Below are 23871 nucleotides of genomic sequence, written 5' to 3' on the forward strand. Positions count from 1 at the left end.
TGCCAGCCTGGTTAGCAACACCCATATCCCAAGAATGATTTTTTAAAAACCTGGCTGCGTACACTAGTGCCACGATCACAATTTTCTTTTGGTCTCCAGTAAACAAAAAAGCAAAGACGGAAAGTAGGCTTATTGGCAGAATGCAGGTGGGATGGTGTGATTCCTGTAGTAGGACTGCAGGTAAGGCTAAATCCTGCTAAAGGGCACAACACAAGGTAGCAAGGGACACAGACTGCACAGTTTGAAACTTGCCAATGCAGCAGTATTAAGAGTCGCCCGAGTTGAAGTTTAATTTTTCTTTCTCGGCCAAAAAGGCTCCACTCTATTCAACTGAAAACTTGCCAGACCTAATGTGAAAATCACATCCAAAATGCTAACTTTTCTTTCCCTTTCAAATGTTTATCTATCTACTCCACGCAATTTTATTTCAGACGTAACCTTTCCTTTTATCTTTAGTGCTTAAAAAGTGCCCATCAGCACAAAATTAATTTCCACTCACCTCATCCACAACAATACAGCTAAATGGTTCATATCCCAGAGTACGGAATGACAGCTCCAAAAGCATAATACCACTGGTACTCAAAGTGCAGCAGATGATGTGTGATTCCTGAATAATGTTTTTCTGGATGTCCTGGGTTCGACCTCGAAGCTGGAAAAAGCACAGTGAGGAATTCAATTTTAAATCCCCGAGCTAAAATAGGTTCAAAAGTAAGACAATAGGCTTTAGCGGTACAGTTGGAAAAAAGTAGGAAAGTGAAACTGAAACACAGATGTTACTATAGCCTCAAAAACTCAGTGCCTCCTATAGCATTCCTCCTTCCTCCATTCAAGTTATGAAACTGATACCATCTACTGGATCAGGAGCAGGAGGTTAGATGGCAGAAGCATTAAGACTGAAATGCCTCCCTAGTAATGCAATAATTAACATTTAGTAACTTCTTGATACATTTTGTTTTCTACTGCCATTTCTCAAAACAAGTGCTTCCCAGCATCACACCAGATGGGAAATAACACACAAAGCATTGACTCTACAGGTGTTGCATATTTGCAGCAAACTAACAAGGGCATAAAAAACCAAAAATGAAATCACAAAAAGTCTGAAATTTGCATCCAAGCATCTTCTGGTTATTTTATTTATCCATTTTTTACTTTAACAGATCAGATTAAGCCAGCATCTAAAAAGTGGAATACTTACTGACTTCTCAATGTTATAGTCCATTGTGTCAATGCTTCAGCAACCTACAGAAGTATCATTACTCAAGTTACGCGTGTGCAGTTCTTGAACTATTCTTAGCAACTCATTTCAAGTATTAAGATTTAAATAAGTAAGTAATATTTACATTTAAAGAGCCTTATTACATCGAAACATTTTAAAGCACTTCATGACATGATTCAATTTTGGAGCGCAGTGACTCAAATAGGCAAATCAGTTGTTAATTGGGGATTGCTCCAGAATACCCAAAATGGGTATTATCAAAAAACTAGAATTAGTAACTACTTATTGAAGGTAATAAAAGATGCTCACTGTTCAATATATTTAAAATTCTCAGTAAATGGACAAGTAGCTGTCAATGCGGATTGCTGCAATTTGACAGCTGCAGATGTAAGATGGTTGAAAAATAGCCAAATCTTTCAGTTCTTACCTCTTTCAGTCTGCGTCCAAGCTCCTCCCTCTCCCTCTCCAATTTTCTCCTTTCTTGAGTTGCCAATTCAATCTGGAGAACAGATGGCAGGATAGAAAATATTTAGTTACCAAATCACTCTGAAACTGTCACCCTTAAAGATGCTAATGTCTTTCCAGTAACCATATAACTAATTTGTGAATAGAGGTACCCCTCTTTTGAAACATGAAAGACCGACACAATGTTCCAGAATTTGAAAGCACCAGCACTCCAATAAGGAAAATACAATAACCTCCCTTCCTGTCGTGTAAATATTAAATATAGTACAAACTATTTCTGATGGTACATATACCCTCCTATGAGGGCTTAATGTGATTTCTCTTCCTACACATGAACTCCACTAGAAAGACTGCTGCTCAGATTAGGAACTCAGGCTACACGGTGCTAGTCATCGATGCTTCAACAACTATGGCAGAACACCAACAAAGATTTAAGCTGTCAATAATAATTTAAAGCAAGCAGAGTAGTAATGGTAGAATTTAAATATGGGGTTAATAAATTTCAGATGGTACAATTTTAAACTGGAATAAGTTTCAGGTGATGAAACAGTCAACTGCAATCTGTTTGATCATATTGTGTGATAACAGGATCACTTATTTAGTTTATTTATTTATTGACAGCACGAGGACTATTGATCAAGGGAGGCATCGATACAATCTGTAGAGAATCTAAAAGCGAATTTATATGTTAATTAAATAGGTTTGTGTGCAAAGTAAAGTGAAGAATAAAGCCACAGAACTTGGACCACAGGGTGACCAAATGACACAACAGGAAGGGAGGGAGGATATAAACTGGAAGATAAAAAGAACTCATTGGAGAGAATCAAAGAAAGATCAAGAGATAGGGGTTGTATCTCCACCCAGAGTAGTGGGCATTACTATTTTGCTTATTCCTCTGTACTATTGCTAAAGCGATTGTATTTACTTATTTCATATCAGTAAAGTCAGGGGGTCTCTCTCGAAAGCTTTCGGCCCAACAAGTCTGTGCCAGTGTTTATGATCCACGTGGGCCTCCTCCCAATCTACTTCATCAGAGACTCCAGGTTCCACCGTGCAGCCAGTACGTCAACTGATGCACAAAGGAATAAGTTTTTTCATACTAAATCAAAATAATCATCATCCACAGCACTCAGGACATCCCGAGACAACAATTTAACTTCTTGAATGCTTCTTTTACTTGTTTTGACGTTCTAATAAATTAGATTTATAATTTATAATAGGTTGAAATTTTAGGTCTGATCACAAGATTCACATTATTTGTCCCTCCGCTAGACATAGTGCTTTCTATAGCAGCATCGCTTTTCACAATTTCCCTTACGCAGTGAGATAACTTTGTTACCCGTATTTTTCAAACTGTCCAAGCTGTTTCTGATTTCTGCCATGTCACAATACCTACATAACAGCATTTTTGTGGAAACAGATGAATCTTTACTTCTTTGACCTCTTAATATATCAATAGATTTTTGTTGCGTTACTTTCAGCATCACAATTGATGTGCAACAATAGTGTAATTATGATCTGCCATATCCAACTACCACTGCTTGAATAAACACATCAAATTGTCTGTTGAGGAAAACAGCTCAACAGAACAAAAAAAGTTGCAACCAAGGGCAACACAGCACCGAATAATTAAGGACTCCAGGGTAGCAACATTAGGGAGTTAAAAAGGGGGCAATTGGTACAAGATCTTTTTATATTTTAAAACTTTTTTGCAAAAGAATTTTTAATTTGAGATATACATGAAGAACGAAAAACATTGTTCATTTACGTCAGAGGACACTGTATCCAGCATAAGAATTCAATTCCCATCAAGTATATACTGGTAGAATAATCAGTGTAAATTTGAGTCATTTCTATTACTCTCAGATTTGGTTATAATTAACTTATATACCAAACTTCCGGACACTGTAATAAGATTACACAATAGCTCACTGCAGTTTTACTGCCATGAGAGTTGTGTGACATCAGAATTTACCTGCTCCTTATCTTTTTTGATGATGGCACATTTCTTCCCCAATTCATCGAGCCTCCTGTCCAACCAATCCTTTTGTCTCTGATTGACTTGATCAGCATCAGATTGGCCTTTCTCTGTACAGCCACAAATAACCATTTTGGAAAAAGAGCAAGAATAATAATATAGAAACATTTAAATTCATATACAGTATCGCATTCAACAAAATGATTGACATCAAAATCTTACGCAGTGATTCTCTGATTAGATCACAGACAAGTCCATCCACTACAGACCATACATAAGCTTTGGTAATTTTACTTTGCACTGAATTAAAACTTATTTCAAGTATTGAGAGCCAACTAAATTAATACCACATATTTCCCACAAACTAAAATTTTTTCTTTCGTAGTCAAATTATTTAACACTGAGAACAAAAAGTAACAAGTATTCTTCCTCCCATCCAGGTACAAGTGGTATAAAAATTCCTGATAAATTTGCCAAACGTCATTTGCCTTTTAAAATTCCATGCTGGCTGCCCTCGATTAACTAATACATAACTAATAATTTTATCTGATTCTTTTCCCCACAATGACCCCTATATGATAAAAATTTCAAATGAAACAGTTTAACCTTAAAGTGTTGTTTTCCTCCCAAACAGAAGGCACTTACTCATTCTATGATTCACTTGATAATCCAGACTGAACTTCATTACATCAGAATGGATAGCTTTCTCAGTCCCCAGTCTTACCAGGTTCACATCTCCACAGTTTCCTGAAGAGAAAAAGCATTGATTAACCAATTGACAGCACTTCTTTTTTGTGAAATTATATGGTACTAAGCGAACAAACTTAAAATTTGTCAACAGTAATTAAGTGGGGCAGCCACTTTTTATAGTCTTATCATGCAATCACTTTAAAATAAACAGTTCTACATCTTTAAATGGGCTGCAATTATTCTGTTCATCAGAAATGCCACTTAATATTTCCCTGATATTAATAACTGAGTACAATTAATTTTTCATTACCTTTTACATGGGGGAAAGGAAGGCAAAGACGGCAAGTGTTTACACCAGAGAGGAAGAAAGAGAGTATCTTCCATGGCAATGCTCATAGCAAGTCATAGGATTCACTGTTTTAGAGCAATTGGGGTATATTTGTCATGTAGAAGATACCATCAGGGTAATTAATTTGCAGTGACTGATTACAAGTCAAATTTCAGTTTGTTGAATAGCATTTTGGGATTTTTAAAAAATCATGCTTTGAGATTGAATTACACAAAGTTTAACCAAAAAACACAAGAGCAAATGGTATACCTAATGTATTATTCTTATCTTTGCACTTTGACTTAAAGTCCACAATAATTTTCTTCATGAGATCATCAATGGCTGCGTTTGATGGTGCACATACAAGAATCCTGGTTCTTTTAGTTCTAACATTCCTGTTGTTAGATGGCCTAACATTCTCTTGTTCCTAGATGTGAAAGGTATAAACAAGCATGAGCGGGAAGCATCTCTGACAAATACCTCCTACCTTATTGCCTTTTAAATAAAATTAATTGAAATAATACACTGGCAACAATTTAAACCATTAGGATTTTGTTTTTGGAAGGGGGCAAGAAAAGAAAATAACTAACACCGCTGAAGTTAAATATAACAGCTTCTTTATTAATATTTATTTCCATAAGCATAAAGTGCGCGTTTATCTGAAGAACTAGTAAAACCAGAGAGCTACCAAACACATTGGTAGGACAATTATATGATGCTACACAGTGGAATTCTAATCCCTTGCACCAAAGGAAGTATGGGTGTGCATGTGTTTGTTTATGTTGCGGGGGAAGGGGTGCAGGCAGAGGCCAGGTGTCTCTCTTTGGTTGAGGGAGGCAGTTGCGCTAGGCCACTCTCAAGAAATTTCCAGAAACCACCTGCCCCTCCAGCTGAAGAATGATGAGTAACTTGAAGCAACTCGAAATGGGAATAGAAATGAAAGTTAAGTGGAATTAATTAAATTTATTTCTTGCTGGTTCTCTAAGACTATCATCTACATTTTATCATGCATGGATCTCCAGCAGAACCCAGGGCCCAAGGTCTTGGATTAGCATTACTTTCAACCACTAAAACATTAATATTTCCCATTTTTAAGACTCACTTGTCTCAGAATTACATAGTTACATTTCCTCTAGTGAGGGCAGTACCTCATTGAGCAAACGATGCAGGAACCCAACAATGGTTTTTGATTTTCCTGTTCCAGGAGGCCCCTGTATGAGACAGACCTTGGGAATTCTTGGTTGTTTGACCATTGCGTATGCCGTGTTAATAGCTTTCTGCTGATACTCATTGTAATCATTCTGCGTAGAGAAAGGAAAATGTAAAATACAGTATCTTAATATGAGCAGCCACACATTGTTTCAATAACAATCTTATTGAAACATAAGATTTTGAAGGGGCTTAACAGGGTAGATGTCGAAAGGATGCTCCCCTTGTAGAGGAATCAAGAACTAAGGGGCACAGTTTCAGAATTGGGGGTCTCCCCTTTAAGGCAGCGAATGAAGAGGAATTTATTTCCTGAGGGTCGTTAATCTTTGGAATTCTCTACCCCAGAGAGCAGTGGAGGGTAGGTCATTGAATATATTCAAGGCTGAGTTAGACAGATATTTGATCTACAAAGGAGTCAAGGGTTATGGGGAGCAGGCAGGAAAGTGGAGTTGAGGCCATGATCCGTTCAGCCATGATCTTATTGAATGGTGAAGCAGGCTCGAGAGGCTGAATGGCCGGCTCCTGCTTTTTCTTATGTTCTTATAACAATCCTAGCATAGACCAGTATGCTAAGTTTTTGCTTCCGGCCTGATAAGCAAAGCTGATGATGTCATACACTTTTTGGACAGGAGGCCGCAAGGGGAAAGGAAAGGGGCAAGGCAATGTTACATCTAGCAAATCATTTGATATCAAATTTGAATCAAACACTAACTGATGCCCATTTTAGAAACTTTAGTTTTTGCATGAGCAATTTCATACAAATTGCATTACTATACAATCATTCTCTTTAGCTGAACGTCCACTACAATCAAATTATATACTTGAAAAATAATCTAATTTTTACTCCGAATTTTGTGAAACAAGTTATCAGCTCTATGCATTTTCATTATTTGAGTATTGCTGAAAATAGAGATGTTGTTGAAGCTTTCGGTCTTGTACTTACAGGCTGCAAGGGAAAACAACCAACAGGATGTTGCCATCAAGCCAAAAAGACGTCCTGCCTATCACATATGAGTAATGTGATATATGAGTTTCAATGCCAGTGTGATGCTAGGTATATAGGCCGTACATCCCAAATACTGGCAGATCGTATCAAACAACATGTCCCTTCTGCTGTTCGCAACGGGCAAGGTACAGGTTGTATCCAACCAGCCCGTGCTTGCAAACCTCAAGACACAGTGTCCAACATTAGATGTGATTCGCGACTGGACAATATTTGCTAAATAATCCTCAGTATGTTAATCACGCTGACAATCAATTTAAGATGGTCAGTAGGGCTCGCAGTGTGGTGTATTTGCACGTACTGAAAGCTACATATATTGATACACAGGGCCCTGTCCTTTGCAGACAGAAAGAATATGTACAAACATTGCACCTGTTTTAGCTAAACAAAATAAGTGACAGTTATTCGTTGGTTCATTCCTCAGGAAAATGCCTTGACGAGAGTCAAGCTGCCTGGTTTAAATTTCAAACAACGCTTGGCAGTTAACTAGTGCATTCTCCATGGCAATGCCTTTACCAATCAGAGTGCACTTGCCAACCAATCAGCACTCTCTTCTCATACAGTATAAGTTGTCATTTTCCCTTACATTGGTATTCTTGCAGACAATCCTGATGACTGCAAGACGAAAAGCTTCAACAACACATCTCCATTTTCAGCAAGTGACTACCAAGTGACTATTTTCATTATTCCTATTTCCTATCCAAGGGACTTGTAAAGATGAGGAACTGAAAGAAATTAGTATCAATAAAGAGGTAATGCAGGGCTGTGTTCTCGCACCCACACTTTTTCGGATTTTCTTCTCCCTGCTGCTTTCACATGCGTTCAAGTCCTCTGAAGAAGGAATTTTCCTCCACACAAGATCAGGGGGCAGGTTGTTCAACCTTGCCCGTCTAAGAGCGAAGTCCAGTACGGAAAGTCCTCATCAGGGAACTCCTCTTTGCTGACGATGCTGCTTTAACATCTCACACTGAAGAGTGCCTGCAGAGTCTCATCGACAGGTTTGCGGCTGCCTGCAATGAATTTGGCCTAACAATCAGCCTCAAGAAAACGAACACCATGGGGCAGGACGTCAGTAATGCTCCATCCATCAATATTGGCGACCACGCTCTGGAAGTGGTTCAAGAGTTCACCTACCTAGGCTCAACTATCACCAGTAACCTGTCTCTAGATGCAGAAATCAACAAGTGCATGGGAAAGGCTTCCACTGCTATGTCCAGACTGGCCAAGAGAGTGTGGGAAAATGGCGCACTGACACGGAACACAAAAGTCCGAGTGTATCAAGCCTGTGTCCTCAGTGCCTTGCTCTATGGCAGCGAGGCCTGGACAACGTATGCCAGCCAAGAGCGACGTCTCAATTCATTCCATCCAACACAGAAGTCCTCGAGGCGGCCAACATCCCCAGCTTGTACACACTACTGAGTCAGCGGCGTTTGAGATGGCTTGGCCATGTGAGCCGCATGGAAGATGGCAGGATCCCCAAAGACATATTGTACAGTGAGCTCGCCACTGGTATCAGACCCACCGGCCGTCCACGTCTCCGCTTTAAAGACGTCTGCAAACGCGACATGAAATCCTGTGACATTGATCACAAGTCGTGGGGGTCAGTTGCCAGCGTTCGCCAGAGCTGGCGGGCAGCCATAAAGACAGGGCTAAAATGTGGCGAGTCGAAGAGACTTAGTAGTTGGCAGGAAAAAAGACAGAGGCGCAAGGGGAGAGCCAACTGTGCAACAGCCCCGACAAACAAATTCCTCTGCAGCACCTGTGGAAGAGCCTGTCACTCTAGAATAGGCCTTTATAGCCACTCCAGGCGCTGCTTCACAAACCACTGACCACCTCCAGGCGCGTATCCATTGTCTGTCGAGATAAGGAGGCCCAAAGACTTGAAAAATTAACTGGTTTGAAAGTTGATAAACACCCTGGACCAGAGGAGCTACATCCCAGAATATTGAAGGAGATGGCTATAGAGATAGCAGATGCATTGGTGGTTATCTTTCAAAATTCTAGATTCTGGAAGGGTTCCTGCAGACTGGAAAGTAGCAAATGTAACCCCATTATTTAAGAAGGGAGCAAGAGAAAAAACAGAGAACTACAGACCTGTTAGTTTGACGTCAGTAGTAGGGAAAATGTTAGAATCTATTATAAAGGATGAGATAACTGGACACTTGGAAAATGATGATTGGGCAGGATCAAAATGGTTTTATGAAAGGGAAATCATTCTTGACAAACCTGTTGTAGCATAGATAAAGGAGAACCAGTGGATGTAGTGTATTTAGTTTTTCCAGAAGGCTTTTGGTAAGGTCCCACACAGGAGACTAGTAAACAAAGTTAGAGCACATGGGATTGGGGGTAATATATTACTATGGATTGAGAACTGGTTAACGAACAGAAAGCAGAGTAGGAATAAACGGGTCATTCTCAGGATGGCAGCATGTTACTAGTGGAATAACGTAAGGATCACTGCTTTCACAATCTGTATAAACAATTTGGATGCGGGGACCAAATGTAACATTTCCAAATTTGCTGATGAGACAAAACCAAGTGGGAATGTAAATTGTGAGGAGGATGCAAGGAGGCTTCAAGGAGATTTTGACAGGCTAAGTGAATGGGCAAGAACACAGCAGATGGGATATAATGTGAATAAAAGTGAAATGATCCACTTTGGTAGAAAAAACAGAAAAGGCAGAGTATTTCTTAAATGGTGAGAGGTTGGGCAGTGTTGATGGCCAAAGTGACCTGGGTGTCCTTTATCATGAGTCACTAAAAGCTAGTATGCCGGTGCAGCAAGCAATTAGGAAGGTAAATGGCATGTTGGCCTTCATTGCAAGGGGATTGGAGTACAGGAGTAAAGATGTCTTGCTGCAATTGTATAAATCCTTGGTGAGACTGCACCTGGAGTATTGTGTACAGTTTTGGTCTTCTTACAGAACATGACAGGATAGATGTGGACAGGATGGTTCCTCTGGCTGGTGAGTCTAAAACCAGGGAACACAGTCTCAAAATAAGGGGCAGGCCATTTAAGACTGAGAGGAAGAGGAATTTCTTTACTCAGAGGGTGGTGAATCTGTGGAATTCTCTAGCCCAGAAGGCTGTAGAAGTTCAATCATTGAGCACGTTCAAGACGAAATTGATAGATTTCTAGATACTAATGACATCAAGGAATATGGGGATAGTGGGGAAAATTGGTGCAGAGGTAGGTGATTAGTCATGATCTGTTTGAATGGTGGAGCAGGTTCGACGGGCCGAATGGTCTATTCCTGCTCCTATTTCCTATGATTAAATGACTAATGTACCTCTGTCGGAGTGACTGAGCGGAACAGAATGTACAGCACAGTAAACTGAATTGGAAAGTTCCTTTCACACGAACAAAACTAAAATGGTTTAAAATGTTCTAATTTACATACAACAGATGCAACAGGCAGAACCATGAGCGTATAACATTTAAGGTTGTAGCTTTCAGATTGTACGTTTTAGAAGATCTCACCACAAATTCTTATTGATTTATATCGTATAAACCACCTAACATTGCAAAATTAAAAGCATTAGTGGAACAAAGTCACAAAAATTTAGAATACTTTGTATGTACACTAATTAAATGATTACGTTTCTGCAAATATTTGTGGCTCGTTGCTAGATTTTACTTACAGCATTGTTCAACTTTGGACCCTCTAATAAATCTCGTTGCGTAAAGAATGTGGAATTGGCTGAAAGAATTGGCCAGATCAGAGGAGTCTTGGCTAGAGAAAGCAATCCTTTGAACTGCCGTATGGTGGTCACAAGGGAACCAATTACGTCACACCTCACTGGCTGGTTTTTCACTGCACTAACATTCCCTCGTGTACGGATTGAAAGGTGAAGAGTCGTCTGCGAGTCACGCCCTGTTCAAAAAGGAATTCAGGTGAAAGGCAGTTGTAAAAGACAAGAAAAAAATACTGAGAGAGAAAGTTCCACTTCAAAAATCTGGTTTTGGCCCTATAAGTAGGAAACAAAGAATGTGTTATAAAACAACACAAACTGCCAAAACGATCAGTGTGAAGGATGATCACTTGTGAATGAAACAGATTTTATATTCAGAGTCAGTGATGGTTAAAGAGTCAAACAATTCTTGAGAAAAGTGAACAGTGGATAGATACATAGTCATTTAACACAGAGTAGTCCAATCAACTATGCATATGTAAGTCTTCCTCCATATAGTATAAAAAAGCCAATGTTCTAACAATTCTGCATTGCAGACCCATGAAAATGTTGGTCTATGATTTTGTTGCCAATTAAGACAATCTGAAGGCAAGGGAAGGGTGCAAGTTGGAAGCAGAGTCGATGAAATTTTCCAGTTTGTGGTGAAAACAGGAAATGACAGTACAATCATCAATGTACTGGAAAAAGTGGTGAGGGAGAAGACCTGTGTAGGTCTAGAACAAAGAATGTTACACATATTAAGTTCAATGGAAGCTTGAGGAACAGCACCTTATCTTTTGATTACACACTCTATAGCCTTCTGGACTCATTGAGTAACAATTTCAGATCATAACCACTGCTCCCATTTTTCCAGGCAAAAGCTGGTGGTAATGATTCTGCTATTGCCATTGACACCTTCTCTAGACCCATCTTTTGTTTCTTTACCTGACCCATTACTACTCATTTTTATGAAAGAAAAATACTGCGAACGCTAGAAATCTGAAATAAAAACAGAAAGTGCTAGAAAAACTCGGCAGGTCTGGCAGCATCTGTGGAGAGAGCAGAGTTAATGTTTCAGGTCAGTGACCCTTCTTCAGAATGACATTTTTGGCTTTGTAATATCATTCTTTTTGTCATTTAATCTCTCCTGTCTTCCACCCTCTCAGATCTTCCCTTTTTTCATTCCTCCCCACCACCTGTCCCTGCTCTGTACTTGCTTAAAATCTGTAACTTTTCCAGTTCTGATGAAGTACTGAAAACATTAACTCTGTTTCGCGCAATACACATTCTGCCTGACCTAAGTATTTCCAGCGTTTTGTTTTTATTTCAGATTTCTATCATCCGCAGTATTTTGCTTCCGCACATTTGCTCTTTGGGTCACCATATTAATGGTAGAGCCCAGTGCGTTTGTTGACTGCAGCGCCTTATGCACAATGCAAAAGCAGGAGAATGATGCACAGAAGTGGCTCTCCAATTGCAAAAGTAAAAGCACTGGTGGTTATAAAGCTCCTTCCACATATTGTCCTACATGTCGTAACCTGACTAGTAACTTCTATAGCATCCGTGCCATATCACCATTTTACAAATTTTGGGTCTACACTAGATACTCTGGTTCAGCATCAGTAATCTCTCCTATAAGCAAATGCGGTGTTCCTTCCAATATCTATTAAATGATAGCTTGAACCAAGGGTTCATAACAATGTAATTCCATTATGTGAACTGGATACTCCAAACGCCATGTCCCCTTGTGTGTTTCCCCCATCTTCCAAAAAGCAGCCTGATGAACACTTAAGTGGGGTGAGACTAATTATAAACTGAAGGTCAGCCTTGATATCACTATGAATCAGGAAGCTGTGGGTGCAAGCCCCACTACAAAAATGAACACAATCTAATCTGACACTTGAGTACAGTATTGAGCAAAGTGCTGTTTTACAGATGATACATTAAACCCGAAGTCAAGTCTACCCTTTCAGATGGACATAAAAAAATGTGGCACTACTGAAAGGAGGGCAGGAAGCTCTCCTGGTGCCCAGCCCAAAGTTTATTCCTCAAATATGACATTAAAAAAAGGGTTTATTTGGTCACTTATCTCAATGTTGTACAAATGATCTTGCTGTGCAAAGATTTGCTGCTGCAATTCCCTTTGTTACAACAGCAACTACAGTCTCAAAGTATTAATTGACACTTTGAGATGTGCTGAGAATGTTAAAGGCACTAAATAATTGCAAGTTCTTTCTTAACAGCCATACTTATAAATATGTGAACAGAACAGTAGTTAGGGAATTTGAACCAAATTTGTAACATTCCTCATAACATAAAATAAATTTATGGCACAATGTCCCTGCTTGCAGGCTAAATGCACTTTTCTCTGAAACTTGTTGGCACTAAGTTCAAGGTGTGAGCCTTCGATCCATGTAGATGCCTTCCTTAGCAGATCTATCTGTCCGAAGTCTGTGGTGTTTCCTTTTGTTTTTAAAATGGACAAGAAAGAAAAGCATTCAACTCTGACCCTTCTCTAGCTTCCGGTGCTCAGGGATTGGCCATTGCAGCAGCTAACCAAACAAGCTTCTACCTACCCTGCTAGGCATGAAAGTTCCTGGCACTGCCTTCCCACTGTACCAGACAAATAAACCTGTTCCAACATATCAGCCAAATTCCTCTCTGGGGTGTATTAAAGAATTTCTCTCAAACTGATGGGATGGGAGAGAAACAATGTCATAGAGTCATGGAGAGATAAAGCACCGAAACAGGCCCTTTGGCCCACCAAGACCACGCCGACCATCAACCACCAATGTCTGGGATGGATGCTTCAATTGAACCTCCTGTAACTCAAACCATTTTGCTGCCAGACCTGCTGAGTATTTCCAGCACTTAGTTTTTATTTCAGATTTCCAGCATCTGCAGTATTTTGCTTTCATTATCGCAAAGTGATGGTTTACATCGTGTCAAATAACTGATTTAAAAAAAAAACATGTAAAACAACATGAAATTGCAGTCAGTGGAATCCTTTGTTTAAATTTTGTTAGCATCAGGAACCTCTGTGGGATTTGAATTGGCTTATTCAATGATCTGTTAAAAGCTAATACTCAGAAAAGGAACACTTTGTTTTTCTTTTCCTACATAAGACAGAATTATTTCTCTGCATTCCTATTAAACTCACCAGCTGAAAAACGTGACATCCTTGAGATATGGCTTATATGTGGGACTGGTTTATTATTCATTATCTCGCCTTCTTCTTGCATGTAATAATTCTGATTGTGGGGCAGCCAGAGAAACACAACATCATCCTCCTTAGGGTGTCGTTGTTTTTCAAGCTCGTCGTGACGTAGCAAAACTGGGTAAACAAAGAAACTGCAGTTTGCAAATATTAAATACAATACTATTAACTATATGCACAGCATTGACAGCATAAAAACACCTCCCTCTCAATTAGATTGAAATTAAAGCTTGAATGGCTGTCACGACTAAATGGCCTCTCTCGGTAGACATTGGACTCAGAATAACAGGACCAACCTGGATTATCAGCAATACAATTCACCTTCAATAGGAATACACCAAGTTTAAATTTTCTATGTGTAGTCTGCACAGCCAGCTCACACACCTGTGGGCATGGGAATGATTCCTCTAGTTGTTGGGAGTTTAAAACCACTGCATTCCTAATCTGTGGTTGAAAGGCAGCAGTTATGTCACAACTTCAACCTATTTAATTACCAAGGTACATGAAATCAAATTTTAGAAGCAAAATAAATTAAACCATCTTTTTATAGCTTATTTGTGACTAAACACAAAAATGCCTAAATTTCCATTATTTTAAGTTTCCTTTTGTAATGGAAAATGATTTCAAAATGTTCATCTTCTTCAGCTAAACCCAGCTTTGCAGGGAAAAACATTAAATAGCAAATGTGAATAAGTAGTGTAGTAAGATGCTAAGTGACAATTACCCTACAAAACCGATGATGAAAAAAAAATTTAGTTGCGGACTCGGCATAATTGTTACAAATACATGAAACAATTTAAAGTGAGCTGGGTATACAGCAATGAAATAATACCACTTGCATACAAGCCAAATATGAATTAATCCAGACAATTACACAATGGATCTTTACTACATAGCAGTTTTGCTTCAAACGGATGCTAAATTTGTAATACAAATTCACAGTCCAACTTGACTAACCGGTAGGAGAAAGTTTTAGTTTAATCCAATCTGGAATCAGACTCCAACTCTGGGTTTAACATTATAAAATGTTGGTGTTGGCATGCAATAGTTAAGTTTACCCCAGTGCAGTGTGAAATTTCAATGCTGGAGAGGGAAAGCAATTTTTGGGCCTTAGAGCGTAGGCTCCATTTGCCTGCTCTCACCTTGAAATTCCGCACAGTATATTCGACCCTCCACACGATAATTCTTCAGAGTCAGAAAGTTCTGAATCGTTCTATTTGTCTCCTTGGATTCCTTCCATTTCTGAGCTAACTGTATAAAAGGAATGTTGTAATGCAGAGTTACAATTAAAAGTACTTCAGTGAAACTGTTAGTCATGTTTGCCAAATGCTATTCAGTTCTTTGATGTAATAAGTACTATACATACCATTTTAAATTTATTTCTATCCTCTATCTGTGCATTACCTCCAAGTTCATTATTTCAGCTTTTCTTTCATTCATCAGGTTTCAATCATAGATTGTTAAACAATCCGTCTCACATTATGCACTAACATCTGTGTGATGAGGTGCTCATTTCTGACCTTGATGATTGGTTTTGTTTTAGATGTATTGTACAGTAACAAGGTTATCTTTATTTTACACAATACCTCTTCAATTGAAGGTTTAGCACAACATGCATTTCTCCACTGTCCCACACAACATGAACTGGAATGTAGCCAGTCTAGAGAATGGACCAGAAAATTTCATTGTGTATGGAAATCTTGAAACTGAAGTTTAATTCTGAACTGGTTAACTGTAACTATATTAGATTACTCAGTATAAATGCAGGCCTGTTTGCTATCTGAATGTATTTAGCCTTAATAAAAAAAAAATGCTCTCCTACAGCTTTCCTGTAGGCTTAGCAAGTTTACGCAGTGATTAGCCAAGCTAATCAGAAAAGGTCAGACATTTGATCTGTGGTCTGCTTTGTGCTAGCTGATATTAACAGGGGGTGGGGAGCGGAGGGAGAGCTGGCAGTGTGATGACTTGTAGTGGAGGGGAAAGAGGGTAGAGGGAAGGAATGAAAACTACCAGATTTGCTGCTCCTGAATTCCATCCAGTGAAACTGTCAGCAGAGTGTGGACAATTATGCCACCAGAGGTAGAATAGTTGCCTGACAAGATACAAGACCACTTGTGTGAGGTAACGGAGTAACCGGCACTGATGGAACCATAGTTGGTAAGATGTCAATATGCAGAAGGGAGGAGAGAAAGAGAGAGAGCAAATGTCCGAAACAAAGGAAAAAAACTTGTCTCATCAATGGGAGAAACCATTTTGAATGCTGCCCCTCTTGCACAATCTTCTGAATTCCAATCTCTCTGACCTTAGTCAGCACATCTTCAGTAACAGCCCTACACAGTGCCCCAAGTCCCTCCAAGAATCTACTTTTGGCCTTCTTTCCCTATCTGTATACTGGCGCTTGCTGTTATCATTTGTAGGCATAGGGTAAACTTCCACAGTTATGCTAATAATATCCAACACACATGCACGCACGCAGGATTGAGTTCACATTGTGAATTTTGTTATATAATTCATGTACTCCACAGGCAGTTTCCATTCTAAATGCGGACATGAGAAAAAGATGATAAAGTTGACAGGAAGTGTGCAAACAAAAGATCTTTACTATATAGAATCATAGAGCCATTCTTTCCCTTGGCAAATAACCAGCACAGACACAAAGTAATCTAAAACTAATCCCAGTGGCCTGCTCTTTCCCCATAAACCCACCGCCACTTTTTGCTTCTCTAAAGATACCATTCATATCATCTGTTTACCCATCAGGTTGTGGGAATATAAAAATGCCATTATTTAAAAAAAAAATTCAATTGCAAGTACTGATTATGGGCTATGCCGTGAAGTCAGTCTGAATGTTTCTCAAAATGCTCTTATCTGCACCATGCAATCCAGATATTGCTCAAACATTTAACCACTGGTCTCAACTGTTAATAGAATTTCTGTTACATTTCAACATCTGCAGAGTACATTGTACATACCTGTTCAAAGAGGTTTAACATCAATAAAGGATAAAAGGTGTGGAAATACTCTTCATATGATCGAAACTTTTCTGGCACCTCTCGTGGAGGAAATTCACAGAGGGAATCAGGTGCCCCAAATTGATCGCATGAGCCAAACATCTGATAGTTCCACTTAAGGACTGCATTGATAAGGTGAGATTGGTCACGGCGTTGATGATCTGTCAGATCCAAGTTGATGTTAGGAGAAGCCTGCCTGGATCTCCCAGGTGGCAGAGGTGCAAAGGTGGATGACAATTCTGCAACTGGTGTTGGAAAGCTTGACTGTGCTCTGAAATTCACATCTTTGTTTAGTGTTCGAAGAACATTAGTAGTTTCCACAGCCTTTGCAACAGGGGCTGGTCTCGATATCAGTGGCACAGCAAATTTTGCCACCAAAGGTTTTTGAACTTGAACTTTAGAAGCTGCTACAGCAGGACGTTTTGTGATGATCTCCAACTCTGTAGCAAGCTGAGCATTGCGTGAAGTAGAGCTAGAAGCAAAAAGTTTGGTAGTTGCAGGTCTTGAGCTTTTTGGGATAGACTGAGGTAACCCTGGTTTGGCAAAACCATCATCTTTGGGTTCAGATAGAGCATGCCTCTTACAAAATTTCTCTGAGGATACAAGTACATCAGTGCACCCTGTGTACTGGCATCTAGTCTCATTTGCACTTGAAGGCTTTTTTCTGGAATCCTCCTCTTCTGTGGTGTCGCTATTTATATCCATATCTATGGGATCCCTCTGTGTCAACATTAAGAGATTATCTTCCAAGTTTTCTTCTGTACTAATATCCATATCTAAAGGATCACACTGTGTTAAATTTAAGCCATCAATTACGTTAATACTCGACAGTTTTTTCTCAGTTGAAGTCATGTCTATTGCTTTACCATGTTCCTTTTTTAGCGAAGTAGCAGCTGCAACAAAATTATTGTTTTTTTCCATTGAAGTAGAGTGGTGCTTCTGACTCCTTTGGACACAAGTAGATAAAGAGTCACGATTCTCATCAGTTGACAGAGCTCTTTTTGGGAAAGCACTTTCATCACGTGTAGATGTACTTTTCCTTTTCTTCCCTTTACTGCATTGTTGAAGCCTAGACTGTCTTCGGTACTGGAGATCCTGAGAAACCAGCAATCGTGGATTTGTACATGTTGTTAATTTCTGTGGAGAGATGAGCTTTGCCTTCTTCCGGTGTTTGTGTTCAATGGCTCCCTTTTTTTGACCATAATTACGCAGTTCGTTCAAATTATCAAGGCTACCCTGAGAAAGGTCAAAAGCTTTACGAATTTTCTTCTTGAGGCCAAGTTTTTCAACAGTCGAAGTAGGTTCAGGATGTTTACGCACCTTCTTCGGAGATGAGCTGGAATGGAGCTTTGCTGAAGTTGAAGGAACTTCCTTTTGTACATCCCTGGCAGGGGATTTGGAAACATTAGTCAATGATGCTCGAGAGCTTGTTCTCTCTGAGTTTTTATTTGGTATATTTTTCTTCATAGCTTTCTGGTCTGGGCCACTGTACATGGATTTCTTATTTAGGGAGAACCTGTTGGGATCTTTTCTAGAAGTGGCTTGGGATAAATGTTTTTCTCTTACTCCACCCTTTGATAAACCAAGTTTACTTGTATATTCACCTTTATCTTTTGTATTCTCCATTGTTAGTTTTGTTTCTAGCTGTAAGTCTGGTAATTTATTTGTAAGTATGAGCTTCCTCTTATTTTTATTAGACCCAAGTAGGGATCTGAGGCTACTTAGATTACTCAACCTGCTTTTATTGCGGATTTCTTTTTCTTTTTGAAGGTTAGAGGCAGTATCGGAAATAATCCCAGATTCTGAAACACTGTCACTGTCAACTGAAGTATCTTCATCTATAGAACTGCATGGCGAAGAAATCTGCTTTATCCCAAGTGTTAATTGTTTCTCATTGTCCGTACTGCTCACTGTCAATTCTTGTTGTCCTTTCTTCAAATGTGCTTCTGCCTCCTCAGCCACCTTTTCAATTAATTCATCAGACACATAATCAGTATCATAGCCCCATTCATTAATCATACTGTTAATTTCTGCATCATCGCTGTCAGACTGCCCATGAAACTTTAGAACTTGCTCAGTCTTTTCTTGCTCAACTGCTTGCTTGTGCTGCGGCTCAGCGTCTTTCCAAACAGAATATACCTGTTCTTCACTTTCAAACTCAAAGAACTGTGAATCATATTCCTCAAATGCAGGGGGAGACGTGTTACATGTCGGTATTTCTTGCAGGCAACATTTCTTTTGTCCCAATGCCCCAGAGGCGCCCTGTCGGGAGGTAGCATCATCTTGTTTTTCTACTTTAGATCTCTGAACTTCTAATATGTTGCTGCCTTCTTTTGATGATTCTGAATCAGAGATAGTGACAACTTCTGTATTCTTGTCAATGGTGGGTTCATTCACAGATGAGCCAGATTTATATTTTTCTTTATTCTGAATGGAACTACACAACTGTACTTGGGAGGCAACTTTTACTTTTCTATCAATCTTGTTTAGTGATTGGGTTCTGCACAACTCTTGGGGAAAATCACTGGATAAATTAGCACTTTTAGTAGAAGCGGCTAGCGAGGGCTTTACAAGGTCTTTATCCACCTTTGAACCATTCGCATTTGCCTCTGAGGTTAAAGAATTCCTTTTCTTCAATTTTACCCTTAATTCACTGAATGGAATATCATCATCGCTATCACTGCTGCTGTTCAGACAGAGGAGAAATCGATTTGACAGACTAGGAGATTTGAATGCATTGCTTGACTTTGCTCTATCTACCGATGACAACGGACAAAGCATTAAACTATCAGAATTTTGTGGCTTTTCTCTTTTGTCAGAAAATGGAGATAATGTAGCTGCCCGAAGATGGGAAGAGGGCAAGTTTTCAGTATTGTTGCTGTTTTTTATCTGTTTTTTGCTGAAATTGAGATCCTGGCTAGAATTTCTATTGTTCATATTATCTAATTGTCTATTGTCAACAGTCCTTTCTTTACTAGGAGAAATATTATCTTCCTTCAGTGTCTTTCCCTTCAGATTAATTGCTTGCATCTTAACTTTCAGGTTGAACAGTTTGTTTGGATCAATCTTAAATCTACTTGGTTCATTGTCGATCGATTCCATTTCTTGAGCCAAATCACAGGCAGTTGCTGTAGGATCACAAGTTGAGGGGACCAGAGAATAAACATGATCTTTTTCAGAGGAGACTGCTCCAGGCTTTGTTATGCTCTTGCTCATAGATTCTTGGAATTCTAATAGCATAGATCGTTTCCATTTCTCTTTACGCGGAACACTGCGAGTGACTTCAAGAGGCTCAGCCTGCAAATTATCTTTATGCAAGGAACTTGCAGTAAAATCCACGTTGGAATTGGTTGAATGTGTGGGTCCACCAGCTTGTTCTAGAATCCGTCCCTCTCTGCTCTGTGGGTTATCCACAGTGACATTTTCTATGAAATGGCAAGGAGAGGGAGGAGGAGAGATTTCTACAAATATCACCTTTGACGGCAATTCATCTTCATCTATATTAAAAGCATCTGCATCATCAACTCTGGACTGCTGAAGGAAAGTACTGTCATCATACAAGGTGAACTCTGCCTTAAATGGAAAGGCTGGTTCTTCACATGACTCTTTAGGGCTGTCTTTCAGGGCTTTGCAACCAGCCATTTTTTCTTGGATACCTTGCTGAATAGCTGAGCTTTTGCTGTCGATCTGTAACACTGAAGGACATGGTGGACCAGGGCCACTGTTATAATACCCAGGCATCTTTCCCCACTCCCCTGGTTCTTCTTTTTCACATTTAATTAGAGGTTCATTTCCTCTTTCAACTGGCTGTTTCACTTCAGAGGTCTTATTTTTTGCACTCTTAACCAGTTGCATTAAACAAGTCTGTAATTCCTGCTGTTCTTTGGGACTTAGCTGCCAGCCGAGGATGAAAGTGCTGCGCAATTGTCGATTTAGTTTGTCAAGGAACTGCTGGAACATGCTTCTTTGCTGAGACTGACATCCCTCTCTCAGAAAACTACGAATTAGCTGAACACATGCTTGCTGGACTGAACTAGAGATAGAGGAACATACCGTAGAAGACACTGCTGCAAAAGTGGTTGATGTGACCTTGGCATTACTTACTGCTGCTTTCTCATTGCTTTGGTTAAACACTCTGGCAGGAAGATTGGCACATTTCACCAGTGCTCCCACCCACTTCTGTGAGCTGTACCACAACAAATCAAGATGGTTTTTACTTCTGTGGAGTTCTATGATGGACACCAAGATAAGGATGAAAAACTCGGACACTTTATCACAGAAATCCACTTTCCGATTCAAGACATCCTTTATCTCTAAATAGATATGGTGAACAACTTCCCCAATGTAGGCTATGCCAAGATCCTTTAGGTCCATGACAGAATTAACAAATGGGATGAACCAGAGAAATGTACTGTTGTGTACACGCATATCTTGTCCAACGTCGCACTGCAGCACATTCGCAAGAGTTTGCATTTCATCATACATGTTCGGGTAGTAATCCGGACAAATTGCATTTCTCCAGCCAACATCCTATAAAGAACAAAAATGAAGTAAACTTCCATTTGAATGCATTAGGGTTATGGCAAATTCATAATTAATGAAACCTCTCAAAAACATAAGAAATAGGAGTAGGACATTTGGCTCTTCGAGCCTGTTATCCAATATGATAATGGCTGATCGTCAATCTCAACTCCACCTTCCTGCACTATCCCAGTATCCCTTAATATTCAAAAATCTATCAATTACTGTCTTGAACTCAACGACTGACCATCCACAGCCACCTGGGGTACAGTATTCCAAAGATCAACAATCCTTTACATTAAAACATTTGGAGCTTAAAGGCATTGCTTCCCACAAAGCTGAAAGTTACATCCAAATTTTAATAATGCAACTTCAGAACAGCATCGCCAAAAATTCTTTCAATTCCTACTTCACCATTATTCAGGTCTCCAAATGAGAATGCCAATTTACTGCATATCTTTGCTAAATTACAAGCAATGCTGTGTTGTAGATCCATGCCATGTTCATAATCTCAGGTAGCTCATAACAAGGAAAGTGAAATCCACAGTTTCCACAGGATAAAAATGGAAAATGGAAATAAGTTACTCCTAATTATTTTTACACAACTACCAGTAGCTGGTTGAAAGCAGAACTGATGGAGTCCTGGGATGTACAACATCCAGAGACAGCCAACATAGGAAAATTACATTTGGCCACAGTGAATTGACTGGTATCCTTTTAATTATATTTCTTATAATTCACTTAGAGTGCTACAAATAAAAGCAGTACGGGCAGAATTTTCCTGATCCCTGGTGGTGGGAGTGAAGGCAGGGCAGGAGTGGTGGTGAGAGGGCTGGGATAATAGCAGGGAGTCATGTCAAGACAGGTCCCTGACGTATTCCTGCCACTGTTGAAGTTTTCACGGGTGGGCAGGAATGCAGATTGGCTGCCTGCTGCAAGGTCCTAATCAGAGCGCTCGCCAGCACTTTGTTGACAGCGAAGCAGACCCCAGCTGCGTGCAGAGGCTGCCAGCTTAATGGAGGCAGCCTCCCTGAGAGTGTTCAGGGAACTATCAGAGCCAGAGGCTCCATCCCCCAAATAGGGGGTTGCCGGCAACAAAGGCCGCACCCTAGAGCCCAAATGCTGCTGCCAGAGGGGTTTCCATTCGGATTGGAGGGGCTGCCTGCTTGGCCCGCCTAAAAAATTAATTGTTTTCACCCCCCCCCCACACAGAGGGCATCTCCATTTTGCGTTCTCCTACCTGCCTCAGTAAGCCCACCTCTCTCAGTGGGGATGCCAAGGCTCTAGAGCAGCCAGCCATCTGAGTGGGCCAGCAGCACCGGGAGCCCCCATCACTGTCCTTAATTGGATGGCAAGCTCGAAGGCAACCAATTAGGAGGCTGTCTCTGGGAAAATAGCCTCCTCTGTCTAGCTCCTGGCAAATGGGGGCTTGTGTCCCCATTTGGTTCTGACGTCAAGCTCCCAAAGCTCATGGGAAAATCCTGCTCAGTGTGTTTGAACTGATGTTTACAGGAGAGTGAAGTACCTTGCTTGGCTTTTTCAAATTGAAGTCATAGACAATCTGGCTGCATGAAACCATGTCATCTTCATCATCCAGATCATGCTTTATCTTTGTGATATTTCTAAAAACAAATATTAGCACAGTATTAGTTATTAAGGTTACACTGGATAAAATTTGAACTATTTCTGGGTCAAAAGCTGAAAGTGACTTAAATTTTAACAATACCACTTTAGAACAGCATCTTCGAAAATGTAAATTTTCAGAACTCCCACATCAGCCATCCTCTGTGAAGTGGGAATACCAATTTATTATCCATTCATGCTAAATTACCAATGGCGTACTGTGAATTACCTCCCAATTGCCAAACACATTTTCCAAGAAACAACTTTCATCAGTCTAGATTGCATTCAAATTCCACATGATAGAGGTCAGTACCTCAACTCACATTTGTTACCTAGCTACCCACCGCTGAAAAGGTGCATTTATCCCACCCATTTGTCCAGGGAATTTGACAAGACTGCATTTATTGTCCATTCATGGTTGCTCTGAGAATGTGATGTGGGGCCACCTTCTTGAACCATTGCAGTCTTGTGGTAATGATGCTTTCATGATAACAATAGCTAAGCTCTAGGATTTTGACCCAGTGATAATGAAGGAATAGCAGTATATGCCAAATTGTAGGTGTTCCCATGATATTGCAGCTTTCACCTGGTGGAGATCATGCAAATAAAGGGTGCTGTTGGGCTTGGCAGGATACTGTAATGCATCCTGAGGTACAGCACCCTGCAGGCACATAGGGCTGGTGGTGGAAAGGAAGGCAACTGAGATGAGTGGCAGGGTGCCAATCAAATGAACACTGCCTTGCATGGTGTTCAGCTCCAGGGGCGCCAATCAAGTTAACTATTGTTAACCACAACCTCATACCACTCTATAGCTATTTTCCAATCATTAGGTTTAAAGGGAGATAAGAAAAAAGGCAAGCAAACAACCAGATCCTTCCAGCCTATCCCAAATCAGACATGGTACAGCTTAAATATATCAACTGATTCCTCAATCTCCA

At 40.0% G+C, this 23871-nt stretch overlaps 1 protein-coding gene across 5 annotated transcripts in view; it reads right to left on the minus strand.

Moving 5' to 3' along the window:
* The window catches only part of setx (senataxin), a 76540-nt gene that overhangs the window by 16025 nt on the left and 36644 nt on the right, over nt 1-23871 (minus strand). For 3 of the 5 annotated variants that reach the window (XM_068012329.1, XM_068012330.1, XM_068012332.1), the window contains exons 8-18: nt 22836-22932; nt 16751-21319; nt 14921-15029; nt 13722-13895; nt 10532-10764; nt 5826-5978; nt 4948-5104; nt 4305-4406; nt 3657-3769; nt 1644-1715; nt 500-649 (exon numbers count right to left, since the gene is read on the minus strand). In XM_068012329.1, coding sequence (XP_067868430.1) covers nt 500-649; nt 1644-1715; nt 3657-3769; nt 4305-4406; nt 4948-5104; nt 5826-5978; nt 10532-10764; nt 13722-13895; nt 14921-15029; nt 16751-21319; nt 22836-22932 — 5929 coding nt within the window. Of the gene's footprint in view, nt 1-499; nt 650-1195; nt 1240-1643; nt 1716-3656; nt 3770-4304; nt 4407-4947; nt 5105-5825; nt 5979-10531; nt 10765-13721; nt 13896-14920; nt 15030-16750; nt 21320-22835; nt 22933-23036; nt 23083-23871 lie in introns of those variants that run through there. The other 2 variants (XM_068012331.1, XM_068012333.1) reach the window with 2 other exon arrangements.

This window comes from Heterodontus francisci, chromosome 32 (genome assembly GCF_036365525.1).
Source record: "Heterodontus francisci isolate sHetFra1 chromosome 32, sHetFra1.hap1, whole genome shotgun sequence".
In the NCBI taxonomy this organism is placed as follows: Eukaryota; Metazoa; Chordata; class Chondrichthyes; order Heterodontiformes; family Heterodontidae; genus Heterodontus; species Heterodontus francisci.